Source organism: Hyla sarda, chromosome 4 (assembly GCF_029499605.1).
Source record: "Hyla sarda isolate aHylSar1 chromosome 4, aHylSar1.hap1, whole genome shotgun sequence".
NCBI lineage: Eukaryota > Metazoa > Chordata > Amphibia > Anura > Hylidae > Hyla > Hyla sarda.
In genome coordinates, this window is record NC_079192.1 from 308,944,062 (window position 1) to 308,962,687 (window position 18,626).

Consider the following 18,626-nt stretch of genomic DNA (forward strand, 5'->3'; position numbering starts at 1 on the left):
TCCACGGCTTACAGGTGCCAAGCATAGAGATTTTCAGTTTCTGGATACTTAACAGATGGAAAAACAATAAAGGAATTAGTCAATTTAACTAAACTGCTTGATTTCCTTTCTGGTTTCAACCACAAACACCTATAAACCATTATATGTCATCTTACATTATTGCTGCATTTCACTTTTCACTTAATATCTAGAGACACAAGTTACAGTTTCTTTACCTCCTTCAGTCTCTGCAGCCTTTTTTCTCCTCTGCTGCAAAAAAAATAAAATGCTAATTTAGCATATTAAAGGGGTACTTCGGTGGAAAACAATTTATTTTAAATCAACTGGTGCCAGAAAGTTATACAGATTTGTAAATTACTTCTATAAAAAAAATCTTAATCCTTCCAATACTTATCAGTTGCTGTATACTACAGAGAAAGTTCTTTTCTTTTTGAATTTATTTTCTGTCTGTCCACGTTGCTCTCTGCTGACATCTCTGTCCATGTCAGGAACTGTCCAGAGCAGGATAGGGTTGCCATGGGGATTTGCTCCTGCTCTGGACAGTTCCTAACATAGACAGAGGTGTCAGCAGAGAGCACTGTGGACAGACAGAAAAGAAATTAAAAAGGAAAAGATCTTTCTTTGTGGTATACAGCAGCTGATAGGTACTGGAAAGATTAAGATTTTTTTAATAGAAGTAATTTACAAATCTGTAAAACTTTCTGGCACCAGTTGATGTAAAATAAATAGTTTTCCACCGGAGTACTCCTTTAATCCTGTAGACAACTCTACTTTATACTGTCTTTACTGGTCTCTAAATGCTTGCTTTGTCTTGTATTCCCAGTCTACCATTCACACTTTTCTACATTTTGTGTGTCACTAAGCTAAGGCCTTGGTCCCCTCCTCTTCAACTATAATCCATTCTCAGTCTATAATCTGCCAGCTCGTATATTTTTTTTTATAAGTTTTCAATGTGATCTATACAAAACCAGGGAGATGCAGTTATTATTTTTTTAATCTTTAGTATGTGGGTCAGAAAAATTACAACCATACACAGTTGATATAGTTTTTGCTTAATTGTACTGCTTTTAAAGGAAAAAATAATTCCACTGGAGTGTTTCAGAGAAATCCTAGCCCTTGACCAGATACGCAGGTCCCGGCTGCCTTTTTTAAATCATTGTGTGCCGGGATTTTGCTGTTGGCACCAGTTTTATGCTGCCTGCAGTTTTGGCAGCATAAAATTAGTGGCAGGTTCCCTTTTAAAAAAAAAAAATAAAAAAAATGAGCGCTTTAAAACACCCTATTCTGAACCATATAACTTTTCTTTATTTGTCCACCTTTGGAGGTGTGCGAGGGCATGTGCTTTTGTGCTGTGATCTTAAAGGGGTACTCCGCTGCTCAGCGTTTGGAACAAACTGTTCCGAACGCTGGAGCCAGTGTCGAGAGCTTGTGACGTCATAGCCCGGCCCCCTCATGACGTCATATCCCACCCCCTCAATGCAAGTTTATGGGAGGGTGTGTGACAGCCGTCATGCCTCCTCCCATAGACTTGCATTGAGGGGGCGGGGCGTCATGTAATGGGGGGGGGGGCAGGGCTCTGACGTCACGAGCTCCTGGCTCCAGCGTTCCGAGCAGTTTGTTCCAAATACTGAGCAGCGGAGTACCCCTTTAAGTTTGTATTTTTGGGACTTTTTGATCGCTTTTTTGTCAGTTATTTATATGATATCACATCCCAGAAAATAAGAGTTCAAAAGGGTATCTGTAGAGTAATAATATTACAAGTTATGGATACTAGATTTATAGGGACAGAACTTTAATCCAGGGATTTATTCTGTCAGGAAGGAATTTTTCCTCTGTAAGGCTACTTACACACTGCCGCTGGGCTCCGCCACAAACTGCTGTTAAGGCTCTTTTTTTTTTTATTTATTTATTTATTTTTTTGCCTTTAACCCCTTAAGGACTCAGCCCATTTTGGCCTTAAGGACTCAGACAATTTAATTTTTACGTTTTCATTTTTTCCTCCTCGCCTTCTAAAAATCATAACTCTTTTATATTTTCATCCACAGACTAGTATGAGGGCTTGTTTTTTGCGCGACCAGTTGTCCTTTGTAATGACATCACTCATTATATCATAAAATGTATGGCGCAACCAAAAAACACTATTTTTGTGGGGAAATTAAGACGAAAAACGCAATTTTGCTAATTTTGGAAGGTTTTGTTTTCACGCCGTACAATTTATGGTAAAAATGACATGTGTTCTTTATTCTGAGGGTCAATACGATTAAAATGATACCCATTATTATATACTTTTATATTATTGTTGCGCTTAAAAAAAATCACAAACTTTTTAACCAAATTAGTACGTTTATAATCCCTTTATTTTGATGACCTCTAACTTTTTTATTTTTCCGTATAAGTGGCGGTATGGGGGCTCATTTTTTGCGCCATGATCTGTACTTTTTTTTTGATACCACATTTGCATATAAAAAACTTTTAATACATTTTTTATAATTTTTTTTTAATAAAATGTATTAAAAAAGTAGGAATTTTGGACTTTTTTTTATTTTTTTTCGTTCACGCCGTTCACCGTACGGGATCATTAACATTTTATTTTAATAGTTCGGACATTTACGCACGCGGCGATACCAAATATGTCTATAAAAATGTTTTTTACGCTTTTTGGGGGTAAAATAGGAAAAAACGGACGTTTTACTTTTTTATTGGGGGAGGGGATTTTTCACATTTTTTTTACTTTTACATTTTTTTACATTTTTTTTTACACTTGAATAGTCCCCATAGGGGACTATTCATAGCAATACCATGATTGCTAATACTGATCTGTTCTATGTATAGGACATAGAACAGATCAGTATTATCGGTCATCTCCTGCTCTGGTCTGCTCGATCACAGACCAGAGCAGGAGACGCCGGGAGCCGCACGGAGGAAGGTGAGGGGACCTCCGTGCGGCGTTATGAATGATCGGATCCCCGCAGCAGCGCTGCGGGCGATCCGATCGTTCATTTAAATCGCGAACTGCCGCAGATGCCGGGATCTGTATTGATCCCGGCACCTGAGGGGTTAATGGCGGACGCCCGCGAGATCGCGGGCGTCGGCCATTGCCGGCGGGTCCCTGGCTGCCATCAGCAGCCGGGATCAGCCGCGCATGACACGGGCATCGCTCCGATGCCCGCGGTTATGCTTAGGACGTAAATGTACGTCCTGGTGCGTTAAGTACCACCTCACCAGGACGTACATTTACGTCCTGCGTCCTTAAGGGGTCCTGCGTCCTAGGGTTGTGCGCTGCCCTGACTTTCGGAGCTCCGCTCACAGCTTCGGGAAGTTCATTACACCGAACGCTGTGTGCGGGCTTCCGTGTTCGCGGCCGCTGGGTGTGACGTCACGCCCGGCCCCTCATGACGTCTCACCCGCCCCCTCATGATGTCATGCCCGCCCACTCTACCAAAGTCTATGGGAAAGGGGTGTGACAGCAGTCGCGCCCCCTTCCCATAGACTTTCGTTGAGGGGGCAGTAAAGTAATACTTCCTGATATTACTTTTAAACCTTTGCCCCTCTAATTGAATACTATGTCCTCTTGTGGTAGTTTTTCTTCTTTTAAATATGCTCTCCTCTTTTACCGTGTTGATTCCCTTTATGTATTTAAAAGTCTCTATCATATCCCCTCTGTCTCTTCTTTCTTCCAAGCTGTACATGTTAAGGTCCTTTAACCTTTCCTGGTACGTTTTATCCTGCAATCCATGTACTAGTTTAGTAGCTCTTCTTTGAACTCTCTCTAGATTATCTATATCCATCTGGAGATACGGCCTCCAATACTGCGCACAATACTCCAAATGAGGTCTCACCAGTGTTCTGTACAGCGGCATGAGCACTTCTCTCTTTCTACTGCTTATACAGTGTAGAAGTTCTGGAGCAGCAGTGTGCGCCAAACAAAACTCTGCACAATAGTAAAATCATAAATTTTTATAAAGTACACAGAATTTCTTGGTTTAAAAAATGTTATTTTGCTAAACAATCTGTCCCCTTACCTCTATATCAGTGTTAACCAACGAGAATTCCTTCAAGTGTTGCAAAACTCGGCATGTTGGAAGTTGCAGTTTTGCAAAGGCTGAAGGCTTCCTGGTTGGTAAACACTGTGTACATGTACCAGAGCTGAGTGTGTGATCATGTACATGTAGCAGAAATTAGTGTGCGGCATGTGTATGGAGCAGAGCTGAATGTGTGATTATGTGTATGCATGACCACGCACACACTCAGCTCTGCTGCATACACATGATCACTCTCAGCTCTGCTGCATACACACAGTCACACTCGGCACTGATGCATACTCACAATCACACTCAGCTCTGCTGCATTTGCACAATCACACACTCAGATCTGCCGCATTTGCACAATCACACACTCAGCTCTGCTGCATTTGTACAGTCACACACTCCGCTCTTCTGCGTTCACACAATCATACTTTCAGCTGTGCGCATACACATGATCACCCATATATATATAGACTTAACAGCCATACCTTTTTCTCCCTCCCTGCACATACAGTGGTACTCTTAGCTGTACAGTGACCATGGTTACAGTCTACACAGATGCAATCTCCTGCTCTCATCAAGCGGGAGTTTGATGAATTTTACTCAGTTCGAAGTTTGAACATTCTACCTCCTCACGTCCTTTTAGCTCATCGGATCACTGCGGTTTTACCACGGTGGTCCTGTTCAGCTCAGCTGAGCTGCCAGGAAGTATTTCTGTATATTTTAGACCAGTGATCAGATTTGATTGCCGTGCCTAATGGGTTAACAGTGAACGGTGAGGTACGGTATTAGCCAGCCTCTTCAAAGTGCCAGGACATTACAGCTATTACTGGGGTGACCCCGATTTAGAGCAAAGTTTTACACGTCCTCCGTTCTGGTTTATTTTTGCGTAATTATTTTGCTACTTGCGCAAACTTTGAGCGTCTATACTAAAAATATGATAGATTGAGGTACACTGCAAAAACACCCAAAATACGCAATTGCGCAATTTTTTATTCGCAATATAAAGCCTGAAAACAGTGTATACAGTCATGGGCGTAAATGTTGGCACCCCTGAAATTTTTCAAGAAAATTAAGTATTTCTCACAGAAAAGGATTGTAGTAACGTGTTTTGCTATACACATGTTTATTCCCTTTGTGTGTATTGGAACTAAACAAAAAAGGGAGGAAAAAAGCAAATTGGACATAATGTCACACAAAACTCCAAAAATTGTCTGGTCAAACTTATTGGCACTTTTAACTTAATATTTGGTTGCACACCCTTTGGAAAAAATGACTGAAATCAGTTGCATCCTATAACCATCAATAAGCTTCTTACACCTCTCAGCCGGAATGTTGGACCACTCTTCCTTTGCAAACTGCTCCAGGTCTCTCTTATTGGAAGGGCGCCTTTTCCCAACAGCAATTTTAAGATCTCTCCACAGGTATTCAATGGGATTTAGATCTGGACTCATTGCTGGCCACTTCAGAACTCTCCAGCGCTTTGTTGCCATCCATTTCTGGGTGCTTTCTGACATATGTTTGGGGGTCACTGTCCTGCTGGAAGACCCAAGATCTCGGACGCAAACTCAGCTTTCTGACACTGGGCTGTACAGTGCGACCCAAAATCCGTTGGTAATCCTCAGATTTCATGATGCCTTGCACACCAAACGACCCCAAAACATCATTGAACCTCTAGGTACTGTGTTCTTTTCCTCATTCCATTTAAGGTAACCAGTAGAATGATGTGCTTTATCAAAAAAGCTCTATCTTCGTCTCATCTGTCCACAAGACGGTTTCCCAGAAGGATTTAGGCTTACTCAAGGTCATTTTGGCAAAATGTAGTCTTCCTTTTTCATGTCTGTGTCAGCAGTGGGGTCCTCCTGGGTCTCCTGCCATAGCGTTTCATTTCCTTTAAATGTTGACAGATAGTTTGCGCTGACACTGATGCTCCCTGAGCCTGCAGGACAGCTTGAAAATCTTTGGAACTTGTTTGGGGCTGTTTATCCACTATCCAGACTATCCTGTGTTAACACCTTTTCATAAATTTTTCTCTTCCGTCCACGCCCAGGGATATTAGCTACAGTGACATGGGTTGCAAACTTTTTGACAATGTTGCGCACTGTAGACAAAGGCAAATCTAGATCTCTAGAGATGGACTTGTAACCTTGAGATTGTTGATATTTTTCCACAATTTGGGTTCTCAAGTCCTCAGACAGTTTGTCTTCTCCTCTTTCTGTTGACCATGCTTAGTGTGGCACACACAGACACACAATGCAAAGACTAAGTGAACTTCTCTCCTTTTTATCTACTTTCAGGTGTGATTTTTATATTGCCCACACCTGTTACTTGCCCCAGGTGAGATTAAAGGAGCATCACATGCATGAAACAATCTTTCTGTTTCACAATTTTGAAAGGGTGCCAATAATTTTGTCCAGCCCATTTTTGGAGTATGGTGTGACATTATGTCCATTGTGCTTTTTTTTCCTCCCTTTTTTGGTTTAGTTCCAATACACACAAAGGAAATAAACATGTGTATAGCAAAACATATGTTACTACAATCCTTTTCTGTGACAAATACTTCATTTTCTTGAAAAATGTCAGGGGTGCCAACATTTACGGCCATGACTGTATATAATGATAAATCTCCCCTTATGTCTTTTTTTTTTTATTTTTTTAACCTTATTAATGTGATGTGTATATGTGATCAATTCAGCTGCAGTCAGTGTTGAATGTTAGACTATGTTCACACACCCCAATGGGATTTTGTTGTCCCATTCACACGGCAGAATTTCTGCTGCAGAAATTCCATTAAAGTGAATGGCCAATTCATTTCTGTGGAATTTACTGCAGAATTTTCATGCAGAATTTTGTGCAGAAATTCTGCCTTGTGAACATAGCCTTATCCTTGTCCTAGAAACACAGCTATATTTGTAGAAAATGGTGCAGACTAGGCATCTACCTATAACTACCCCAATCCAAAGGAAGACAACTTTGCTGTAGCCCTTCACTAGGTTTGGTTTGGTCACTAAAAGAAGTGGATTGTAGTACAGGAAATGTTATCTAGTTTTGCTAAAGCAAAATGTTTTTTTTCTTCAGTAAGGATAACTAATGCTTAACAGATCATGTAGTGCACAGTGTATGCCCTATGAATACCCTTTACTGGAGATCTATAGCATTTCATTGCTTTGAATATTATTATTTACAGATGTTGAGGGGTCACTGAGCTCCCATGATAGATGACTGGAGCAGACGGTCAGAAGTAGTCATTAGACTAGTGCTTATCTATTGCCATGAGCTGTTCAGAGTCTGGTATAATAGATCCAAGCAGATCTAATTGTCCATTTATTAGTATGTAAAATATCAGTATATGAGAATTATACAAAGACCAATGATCTGTAAAAATGTCATCTTTTTTGCATTATGTTGGCTTTTTTGTGCCTGTAAAATTGCAGCAATGTCATTGAAGGACAGTATAGACCCCCCCCCCCCCCCCCCCCCAATATCTTGATGTGGATTAACCTGGTTAACAAATATGTCCGGCTCCATCAGGCTCTCTTTCTAAGTCGAAAGTTTCCCAAGGAATTTGACAACATTTGGATGCCTTAGTTAGTGATGCTTGCAAGGCTTACTTGACTGGGGAACTCATTGAATTCTTTCTCTCCTAAGTGGGGGGGTGGAGTGGGCACCTGGTGTACGTGTGTGTGTTTCTCTTCTTATTAACCACACACAAAAAAGGAGTACCTAAAATACCGCTTGAATGAATTAAATATCTTTATTGACTCAATAAAAAATGTGACATAAGACCAAAATGAGGCTAAAATGGACAAAGACCTCCAAACACAGGCCGAGCAACAGTACAGATACACGGACACTATTATAATAATCTCTGTAGGAGTTATATTCAGTGCACCTGCACAGTAAGGAATCAATCCTATATAGACACTGGGGACCCTGGCTGGGTGAATAAACCCTCCGGGAAGAAGCCTCCCAGTGTCTAACTATCAGCCGTATCAGAGTTCTATAGCTACTCGCAACAAAAAAATGTCAGTGCATAAGGTGCTGATTAGGGTTTACCCATTCTGAAGTGCCGTGCTCCGCTCCCCAACGCCATTTTGTTTCCTTTTTCAAGGGGCCACTGCGCTTCTTTTCTTGTTGTCATCCTCTTGGTCAGTGTGATGTGGGTAGCGCAGTGTCTACCACCTGGTCTGTTGTATTTTGCTTTATTTGAAACTTATAAAAATAAAGCCTTTTAAGAAAAGAAAAAAAGATACAAAAAAAAAATATTATAAATGTATGATCATAGACATCTGACCTATCAACGTTCTCAGTAGATGAACCTTATATGGTATGTGACTACTATGATCTCTTATCTTTAGGCCCTCATCAGAATGCCTCCTTACATCTCTCAGTGTGAAGAAGTCCTGAATTTCTTTGAAGCCAGGCTAGAGGACTATAACCCACCTAAGGAGTAAGTAATACGTTTGTGTTTTATCTAGTATAGTAGGAAAAGAGTCTTCTATTAGAGCTGAATGATAGTACAGCACGGTATGTGGCAAAATAGTATGCATTCATTTATTTGGATTATACGTTATTTGTATTGTATTGAATGGCATAAATTTGTATATTATTGTGCAAATTTTCACTTTGATGTTAGTCACAAGTGATGCAGGCCTTAAAGCTTTATTGTAATTTTTGCTTATTAGCTGCAATGTAAAGTATTCCTGGAATAAGTCTCCAAAACGACATCACTAAATCATATAAAAAGCTATGTATGGTATGACATCTAATGTCAGAAGAAAAGGAAACCGATAATCTGATTATATTCAAATTTACCACTTTTCCTGACTGGATGCAGGGTTCCATGCACAGATGAGTCCACAATAAAGAAAAGCAATGTATGTAATTCAACAACACAAACCAGATCTCGGAATAGAAAACCTTTTTTAGCAGCCATGTTACAGTGTATTTTAGCTATGAAACTTTTTTTATTCAGATTGCTGGTTCCTCCTAGATTATACATTGAATTTGACATATAGTTATGCTGGAGTATGAACATAGGTCAATTGCTTTCACTGACCAGCAAAAAGGCATCCACGTTTATATCACTGCATGCCCGTAAGGGTCAATAGTCCAAGCATGCTCAGTAGCCTAGTCACACCACTTGGATCCTCTCATACACGGGTAGCAGAGCAATGTTTGCTATTGAGCAGGTCATCCAATAACAATCGTTACCCTAGTAGCTTCTTCTTGCCATCACTGGACATTCAGAGAGGACATCAAAACATACCGGCTAGTGCCATAATAAATACGGTATGTAAAGAGATATATAAACACAGGAAAAGTTTATTATTTAATCATGGTACATTCCTTTTAAAAGAGGAGAAACTTTTATCATTAAGATCATAATTCTATTTTCTAAATTTCTCAAATTTTCATTGTATTTATAGTATTAAAGGGGTACTCCGCTGCTCAGCATTTGGAACAAACTGTTGGACGCTGGAGCCAACGCCGGGAGCTTGTGATGTCATAGCCCTGCCCCCTCATGACATCACGTCCCGCCCCCTCAATGCAAGTCTATTGGAGGGGGCGGGTGAGACATCATGAGGGGGCAGGGCTATGACGAACTTCTCAGCTCAGCGGTTGCTGACTTTTCCTGCATAAATTATTTCAGCATTTAGGTGCTCCCGTGGGCTGGAAAAGGTGGATACAGTCCTAGGAGACTCTTTCCTAGGACTGTATCCACCTTTTCCAGCCCACCGGAAAGCTGAACTAATTCATGCAGGAAAAGTCAGCAACCGCTGAGCTGAGAAGTTCGTGACGAATCGAATTTACTGTAAGTTTGCTCATCTCTATTTGTTTTGTTTCATGTTATTTATTTTTTTTACATTATTTTGGGAAAAACCATCTTGCATGAGCTGCTGCTTAACAGTTCACAGTCTCATCATATAAACATCAAAACTGGTGTTCTGTGTGATAACCCAATGACTCCAATGGAAGAGTGTAGTGTGCATGCTCTGTGACTTGTGGATGGAGGGGGAAGAGGGGAGCTGTATACACTGAATGATATCTGCATTAGGAACATCTACTTATAAAACAGATTGATCAATCTTTTTGGGAAATCATGGCTTCTAGACATCGGGGAAACAGGTTCCACAAAGTGCCAAACATTTTCCATACTTAACTCTATCCATTTCAGCCCACTTTGTCAGTTGGTGCACAGTTTTTTGGTAGAGTGGGAGCAGATCTCACAACCCATTACAGTTTATACCAAAAATGTTCAATGGGGTAACAGTCAGGTGGGCTTAGGGGCCAAGGCATTGTGAAGAACCTATTGTCGTGTCCCTCCAACTACTCCTTAGTGATCCAAGCCCGATGACTAAGAGCACTGTCCTGTTGTAAGATGGCACCATGGTATAGAAGGCCTCTTAAAGATGTGGGCACAGATGGTCAGCTAACAAGTCCCCATATCGTTCACCGTGCAATGTTTGTGGTATGAAGGCCAGTGGTTCTAGAGCATACCAGAAATAGGCTACCCAGATCCTGACACTACCAGCACCAGCACCAGCCTGCTGAACTTAAGTGACTTTATGCTGTTCATGCTAGTTGTGGACCCGGCCATCCATGCTAGTTGTGGACCCGGCCATCCATATGGTTGCTGCAAGCAAAAGAAAAAAGAAAAGGCCCAAGGAGGCGCCTAGTGCATTACCCTAAAAATGTTTTCAAAAACCCACGTAAAGTGGGGACAAGTAAGGGGTCTAATAAATGGCCGCTCACCTGGAGCGTATAGTAATACGCATATAACCTCAGTCTAAGGTAATAATAGAGGAATCCGTGCAAGCCTACAGGTCTTCAGGATGGAACCAGAGGGAGATCCTGTTGATGAACTTGGTAATGGAAAAAATGACCTTTCATCAGGCGCTCGGGGATCCAAGGAGATCTCACAACCAGGTCATGGAGGTGGATAAGAATTCAAGCTTTATTAGTATACAACGCGTTTCGGGGTTAGCATACCCCTTCTTCAGATTGACAGATTTTTCCAAATCTGTCAATCTGAAGAAGGGGTATGCTAACCCCGAAACGCGTTGTATACTAATAAAGCTTGAATTCTTATCCACCTCCATGACCTGGTTGTGAGATCTCCTTGGATCCCCAAGCGCCTGATGAAAGGTCATTTTTTCCATTACCAAATCCATATGGTTGAGCAGGAAATGGGACTTGTCACTCCAGACGAGTTTGTACTACATATTCATGGTCCATTGACATCTTGACTTCAGGGGCACCCTTGTCAGTCTTCAGCGATAGAACTATGCCTCAATAGTTATTGTGGAAATTTGTATTACTTGCCTACTGTTTACTATGTCAGTTGGTCCACTGTGGTACGTTGTTGCTAAGATCAAAAACCAAACCTGATCCTCTGTCAGATGTTTGTCCATCCAGTCTTAGTATACTCTTGATACAGTTTTAAGTACAGCCAACAAGTGAGGTTGTTTAAAAAAAAAAAAAAAAAAAACTGGCATTACATCTTCATGCCTCAACATTCTGGGGTGATTGGGGAAATAAGTTTATGAGACCCTCTGAAGACATATAGCGAAGTGGACTAATGCAATCAGTGTATAGCACTGTTGGACTAGTCTGACCTTCTAAAAACGACATGACATAGCAGTTACTACATTCGGAGCAATATGGACGACCTTGTGTGAGATGTTGACAGCTAGTAGATGTGGAGCTTTATTCGCAATGCCTCTTTTCACCTTTTTTTAGTTTTATTTTGCAAGTCTTCTTATATTGGAATTGATCTGTGGATATGACAGGTGAGATTATTTAGTTATTTTATCCATTTTCTCATCTTATGACTTCAGATCTATTTAAACAGGAAACTTTATGGTTTCCTAAAATGTTTCTAGAGAATGATTGCAGCAATGACTCGTTGATCTTGGATAGGAGTCAAGCTTATTGCACAACCACTGTTTGTGTTACTGTGTCTTGAGACCAAAACACTTCATGGTGAATTATAGACCAAGACAGGACAAAGCAGTGCTAAAATAAGTGAGACTATACTGACTGGCATATAATGTTGTGTGGCATGGCATCCTCCATAGTTTGTACCCAATCTCTCAGGAAGTGGTTTGTCATTTGTCAACATTTTGCAAGTAAATGTATCATTATGAAGACTAAGAGAAGCATTACACACTATGTGAATTCTTAATGCACCTTTTGTGGTAAACACAGCCTTTCAGTTATGAAATTAATTTTACTTTTGAATGGAAATGATCTCTAAGGCTGTTATAAGAAGATCACTTTAGATGTTGTATGAGCTCGGACCCCAACAATCTTTAGAATAAAGGGCATGAGATGTAGAGCTTCTTAACTTTTTTGGCTGCATCAAAGAGTACTTTCCCAAGCAATCTTTGACTCAACACTTCAGTGAGGCTGGGTTCACACTACGTTTTCTCCCATACGGGAGCCCATACGGCAGGGGGGAGCGAAAACCTCGCGCTCCCGTATGCCTTTGTATGCGCTCCCGTGTGTCATTCATTTCAATGAGCCGGCCGGAGTGAAACGTTCGGTCCAGTCGGCTCATTTTTGGGCCGTATGCTGTTTTCCCCCGGACCTAAAACTGTGGTCAACCACGGTTTGAGGTCTGGTCGTAAAAGCGCATACGGCGCAAAAATGAGCCGACCGGACCGAACGTTTCACTCCGGTCGGCTCATTGAAATGAATGACACACGGGAGCACATACGAAGGCATATGGGAGCGCAAGGTTTTAGCTCCCCCCTGCCGTATGCGCTCCCATATGGGAGAAAACGTAGTGTGAACCCAGCCTGACATAGTATTGCTCACGCAGTGTTGGAAGTTTTTTGTGATCATAAACTGTGTGTAGAGCAGAATGGGCTCAGCACATTGGTCCATTCATGTACTTACTCAATGGCATACTGAGCTGCGTAAGTCATTCCAAAGATTTTTAATTCCCCATTAAGTGTACTAATGAAAATGGTGGCCACAAACAGAAAGGGAAATGCATAGTAACAAAAAGTTATATTAACAGGAAGCCTAAGTATTTTAAGAGTGCAAGTGAGGCAATGGTTGATCTCTTGCAATTACTTACATTAGATTGTTTTTTATCTGTTTTTCCAATATGGATTCTCCTTGTACATTAATATTAGTGTTATTTTAAAGACTATTAGGTCATCTTTAAAGGTTAGTTTAAAGATGACCTGGGCCATCCCTCATAAAATTAAATTGCATGGTTATTAAATAACTTCACAGATCACACATGAGGTGGGCAGAGACAGAGTATCAAGAAACTGTAAAAAGAAGGTGGGTAATCAGGGCACCGTAAGCTATTTAAAGGAGTACTCTGGGATAGAAAAATGTATAATGACAGGGGATAAGTGTCTGATCACAGGGGTGGGGGTAGGTGTCTTCCACACGGTGCCCCGCACGTGCATGATTGGAGCACGTCGACCACCACATAAAGCTTTGTCTGACACACCCCCTGCATGCATCTCTATGGGAGGCCTGGAGTGCTGCACTCGGTATCTCCGTCTCTCCCATAGAGCTGCATGGAGGGGGCTTTTTGGCCACTGCTTGTGTGGTGATCGATACATCTCTTTTTATGCAAAGAGCCGAGACATCTTGCGGGAGATCACAGGGGGTCCTAGAGTTTGGAGCCCCCCTCGACTTGACACTTATCCCCTATTCTTAGTATAGGTCCTCCTGTAATGGCACAAATTCCTATGTTATGTTGGCACGCTTTAAGTAAATGTAAAACAGTACTTGAAACAGAAACTGATTGTGTCCTTCAGGTCACTGCCTAGGAGCAACTTGGCCAGCAGAGGTCTGGTTACGTACGTTACCTTTGACTTGCAGACCAGGGCTGGTTCAAGCATTCAGAAAGTTGCAGAACCATTTAGGACTGAAATTACACTTCATGCCTTCCTTTTTTCAGCTACCTGGTGTCATGTTTTACCAGTCCATAAATGGCTGTCTCCAAGTAGAGGAATTTTTTTAAACATTTTTAAAAGCTCCACCTTACTGCTTTAAGAAAAGCTGGGAATTTGGGTTGTGCTGTCTTCCTCTGCAGCTGCATCCATTTTCCTGATTGAGAGATCTTTGCCAACCACAGCAGTGTATACTGCTCTTCGTCAATCTATTTAAACCACATTTACCTGTTGGTACAGGGTTATAGTGCGGGTTACACTGATTAAAATCGCCGATCTTCTGTCCGTAGCTCCATACTTCAGTAATCCTGGTCTTCTGAATATAGTAGTTAGCCTGTTTGGTGTATGGGGGAATTCCCAAGCCTTCCGAGCATGGCGACATCCGGTGCGTGCTGACATCTTCATTGTAGCACTTCCCTCTGTGCTTAGCCTGCTATTCTGGAGAATGGAGCTCCACTCTGCAGCATAACTGCTGAGGCTGCAGCTATAGCACATGCGGAGAGCTATTAAGATACAAAGTAGAGCTTCATTCTGCAGCATAGCTGGTTCAGCACAGAATGAGGAGATGTTACAATGGAGAAGCCAGAGCAAACAGATCTGCATAACATCGGACGTCACCGTGCACACCATGTACTCCCAAGATCACCATTACCATATCAAGAAGACTGGAGATTATGGAAAAAGAAAGCCAAGGACATAAGATCAGTAAGTATGATTTTCATCAGTCTTACTCGCACAATTACCCTGTGCCAACAGGTTAATGCGGTTGATACTGATGACCTATTCATTTTGTAAGGGCTTAGGTAATTTTAAGGCATCTTGTTGTTGTTTTATTTCATTATTATGTGAGATTTCAGGTCTAATACATTTCAGTGTAGTTTATTGTAGTTTTCCATCCTATTATCAGGCTATGCAGTGTAACAAATGTCTACTTTTAATATGTTGAACTGTTTTTCTGGCAGAAGGTGTGGGAAAAGCTTTCTTGGTGCCCGAGGTTGGCATTTCAGAATGTGCCAATCCCCAGTCTGTTACTGTATCTGATAGACGATAAATGTATCCATTGAATGTAGAATTAGCACTTACTGGCAAATACATTTATTTACAGATTATTATTATTATTATTTTTTTTTATAAATCCACAATTGTGTCCCACCGTTTTTGGGGTCCTAGGTGACTGTCAACTGCGTCTAGTATTCTCTTTGCAATGTTTTTTCCCAATTATTTTCCATTAGTGTTTAACTATAACGATACAATTGTAAAATTACAATTATGAAAATTGCATTAGTGCAGAACCAATGAAAGGAAATTATCAATAAAATCTAATCCTTTTTTTGGTGTAGTCTTCCTCATGTTTTGGGGTTTAGGTTTCAGCATGACCACTGTTTTTCCAGTGAACCCATAAAACCAAGCTCGCACAAATGATCAATATCTTTCAATATTAAAATGGCAGAGAGCCAGGGAGGATGAGATGAACTATCCTTCATGCCCGGTATAACTTGCAGACCATGTGGCTTATTATTCGGCGTGCACTTAAGGCTTCATTAGCTAATGGCGTTTACTGACATGGTATATTTTTCCTTTGTCCTCTGCGCTTACAGCTCAGGAGGTGACCTCGCACTCATTTCATCCCCAGAGAGTTCTCTCTCCTTCCTACACAGCTTTATACTTTTATGTCAAGATCACTTTAAAATCTCTTATAATATTGGTTGTATTTGCATGGGAAGGCAGCGACCTGTCAAAGAATGTCATTGCTCTTAGTATATTAAAGGAGAACTGCTATTAAAAAGTGCTCCTGGGTATACATTAAGATTGAGAATGTATATTATCATAGGATATATTCAAAACTTCAATGATTTAAAGTAAAAGACTGCACTGTGAAGATATTCTGATTTATCTTAGGTGCATTATCATAGTGATCCTGGAGGAGATGGAAATGGTTCCAGTATGTAGGGGGACACATTGGCCATCCTTCTCTATTATAGTAAATAGGGGATATGCATACAGCGTATTACAAGTCTGTAGCACACAAGGGCAGATATGTTTTTTTTGTCTAGGGGATTTCCTACTCCACGAAGTGTGCCAACTGCGGGGTGCAAAGAAAAGTGACAATGAAAGTCTCAACTTCTCGTACATGATATCTTCCTGCCTCTGTTTACAGTTATATCCACAGAGCTGCCATAAACAGTGTATATGGCAAATGTACTAAAAACCTGCTGTGCATGACTTGCACCACATTAAATGTATGTTTTAAGACACTTTTTAGACAATTGGGTATGCACCAAGGGGGAGATTTATCAAAACCTGTGTAGAGGAAGAGTGGTGCGCCCATAGAAACTAATCAGATTTCTTCTTTCATTTTTCACAGGCCTCTTTAAAAATGAAAGAAGCAATCTGATTGGTTGCTATGAGCAACTGCACCACTCTTCCTCTACACAAGTTTTGATAAATCTCCGCCCCCAAAAGTTGTATCAAAATTTTGGTGTAAAGTAATTCAACTAAATGGTGTTCTAAACTTAAAGTGTACCTTTCTCTAGGACATGTCAAACATTTTGATTGGTTGGGGTCTGAGTGTTCAGACCCTGACCAATAGTTAGACCAATTGCAGCTGACTGACACAATGCCATAGACTTGTAGTTTTGTCTTACTTAGTGCGCTCTTCTCCCAGCTAGTTCTAGTTATCAGTCACTATCTGAACTCTCAGACTCCAAGTGATACTTTTGACATGTCTCTACAACATGTTAAGTGCTTTTTTAAAGTGACAGTGCTCACTTAAAGCCATTTTACACTGTCTGATTATTGTGCAAATTTACATTTCTAGGAACGCTTGTTCCTGATAATCGCCCGATGAACACCTGACTTGATCTTTTGTGCAGCCAATAAATCCTAGTTAAATCATGTGTAAACAGGGGATGTGGACCTGATAATGATGTGCTTGAATAGTCTGCACTATTAATTGAGCCTTGTATCTGGGCAGTGTCAGCCCATGTAGACAAAAATGCACAAAATGTATCACAGTATATCAGGCTGTATAATATATCTGGTGCATTCTTAGACTGTCTGGTCTATACTTACTTTCATGGCGAGCACATGACACCCGATCAGCATGTAGTCACACAGAATTTACTCGCGACCACCATGTTCAGGTCTTCTTGCATATTTCTTTCTTTATTTGCGTGATTTCACATTCTTAGGGTACATGACGTCTATTATTGGGGTACGATGATATACATCCCCGACAGGTAAGTTGACAAATACCTCTGCTCCAGCCTGCGGTGCAGGTGGGGAGCACTAGCTTGGTTAACCCCTTAAGGACCAAGCCCATTTTGGCCTTAAGGACCAGAGTGTTTTTTGCACATCGGACCACTGTCACTTTAAACATTAATAACTCTGGAATGCTTTTAGCTATCATTCCGATTCCGAGACAGTTTTTTCGTGACATATTCTACTTTAACATAGTAGTAATTTTTTTTGGTAACTTGCATCCTTTTTTGGTGAAAAATCCCCAAATTTGATGAAAAATTTGAAAATTTTGCATTTTTCTAACTTTGAAGCTCTCTGCTTGTAAGGAAAATGGATATTCCAAATAAAAAAATTTTGATTCACATATACAATATGTCTACTTTATGTTTGCATCATAAAATTGTGAGTTTTTACTTTTGGAAGACACCAGAGGGCTTCAAAGTTCAGCAGCAATTTTCCAATTTTTTACAAAATTTTCAAACTCTATATTTTTCAGGGACCAGTTCAGTTTTGAAGTGGATTTGAAAGGTCTTCATATTAGAAATACCCCATAAATGACCCCATTATAAAAACTACACCCCCCAAAGTATTCAAAATGACATTCAGTAAGTGTATTAACCCTTTAGGTGTTTCACAGGAATAGCAGCAAAGTGAAGGAGAAAATTCAAAATCTTCATTTTTTACACTCGCATGTTCATTTAGACCCAATTTTTGAATTTTTGCAAGTGATAAAAGGAGAAAATTTTTACTTGTATTTGTAGCCCAATTTCTCTCGAGTAAGCACATACCTCATATGTCTATGTAAAGTGTTCGGCGGGCGCAGTAGAGGGCTCAGAAGCGAAGAAGCGACAAGGGGATTTTGGAGAGAACATTTTTCTGAAATGGTTTTTGGGGGGCATGTCACCTTTAGGAAGCCCCTAGGGTGTCAAAACAGCAAAAAAAACAACACATGGCATACCATTTTGGAAACTAGACCCCTTGGGGAATGTAACATGGGATAAAGTGATTAATACCCCACAGATATTTCATGACTTTTGCAAATGTAAAAAAAAAAAAAAAAAAAAAAAAAAAAATGCTTGTTTTCCCAAAAATTTTACATTTTTAAAAAGGGTAATAGCAGAAAATAACCCCCAAAATTTGAAGCCCAATTTCTCCCGATTCAGAAAACACTACAGGTCTCAGAAGAGGAGTAGTCACATTTGGCTTTTTGGAAGCAAATTTTGCTCTGGGGGCATGCTGCATTTAGGAAGCCCCTATGGTGCCAGGACAGCAAAAAAAACAAAACACATGGCATACCATTTTGGAAACTAGACCCCTCGGGGAACCTAACAAGGGGTTAAGTGAACCTTTATACCCCACAGGTGTTTCACGACTTTTGCATATGTAAAAAAAAAAAAAATTTTTTTACCTAAAATGCTTGTTTTCCCAAAAATGTTAC

The 18,626-nt window shown here is 40.5% G+C and overlaps 1 protein-coding gene and 1 long non-coding RNA gene across 6 annotated transcripts in view; one reads left to right on the forward strand and one right to left on the reverse strand.

The window, feature by feature from the left end:
- The window catches only part of SH3PXD2B (SH3 and PX domains 2B), a 153,642-nt gene that overhangs the window by 87,512 nt on the left and 47,504 nt on the right, over positions 1-18,626 (forward strand). For both annotated transcript variants that reach the window (XM_056574825.1, XM_056574827.1), the window contains exon 5: positions 8,384-8,475. In XM_056574825.1, coding sequence (XP_056430800.1) covers positions 8,384-8,475 — 92 coding nt within the window. The remainder of the gene's footprint in view (positions 1-8,383; positions 8,476-18,626) is intronic.
- The window catches only part of LOC130369490 (uncharacterized), a 97,175-nt gene that overhangs the window by 29,145 nt on the left and 49,404 nt on the right, over positions 1-18,626 (reverse strand). For 2 of the 4 annotated variants that reach the window (XR_008892781.1, XR_008892780.1), the window contains one exon: positions 11,675-11,803. The exons of the other annotated variants lie outside the window; for them this stretch is intronic. This is a non-coding gene — a long non-coding RNA (uncharacterized LOC130369490). The remainder of the gene's footprint in view (positions 1-11,674; positions 11,804-18,626) is intronic. 4 annotated transcript variants of the gene reach the window in all.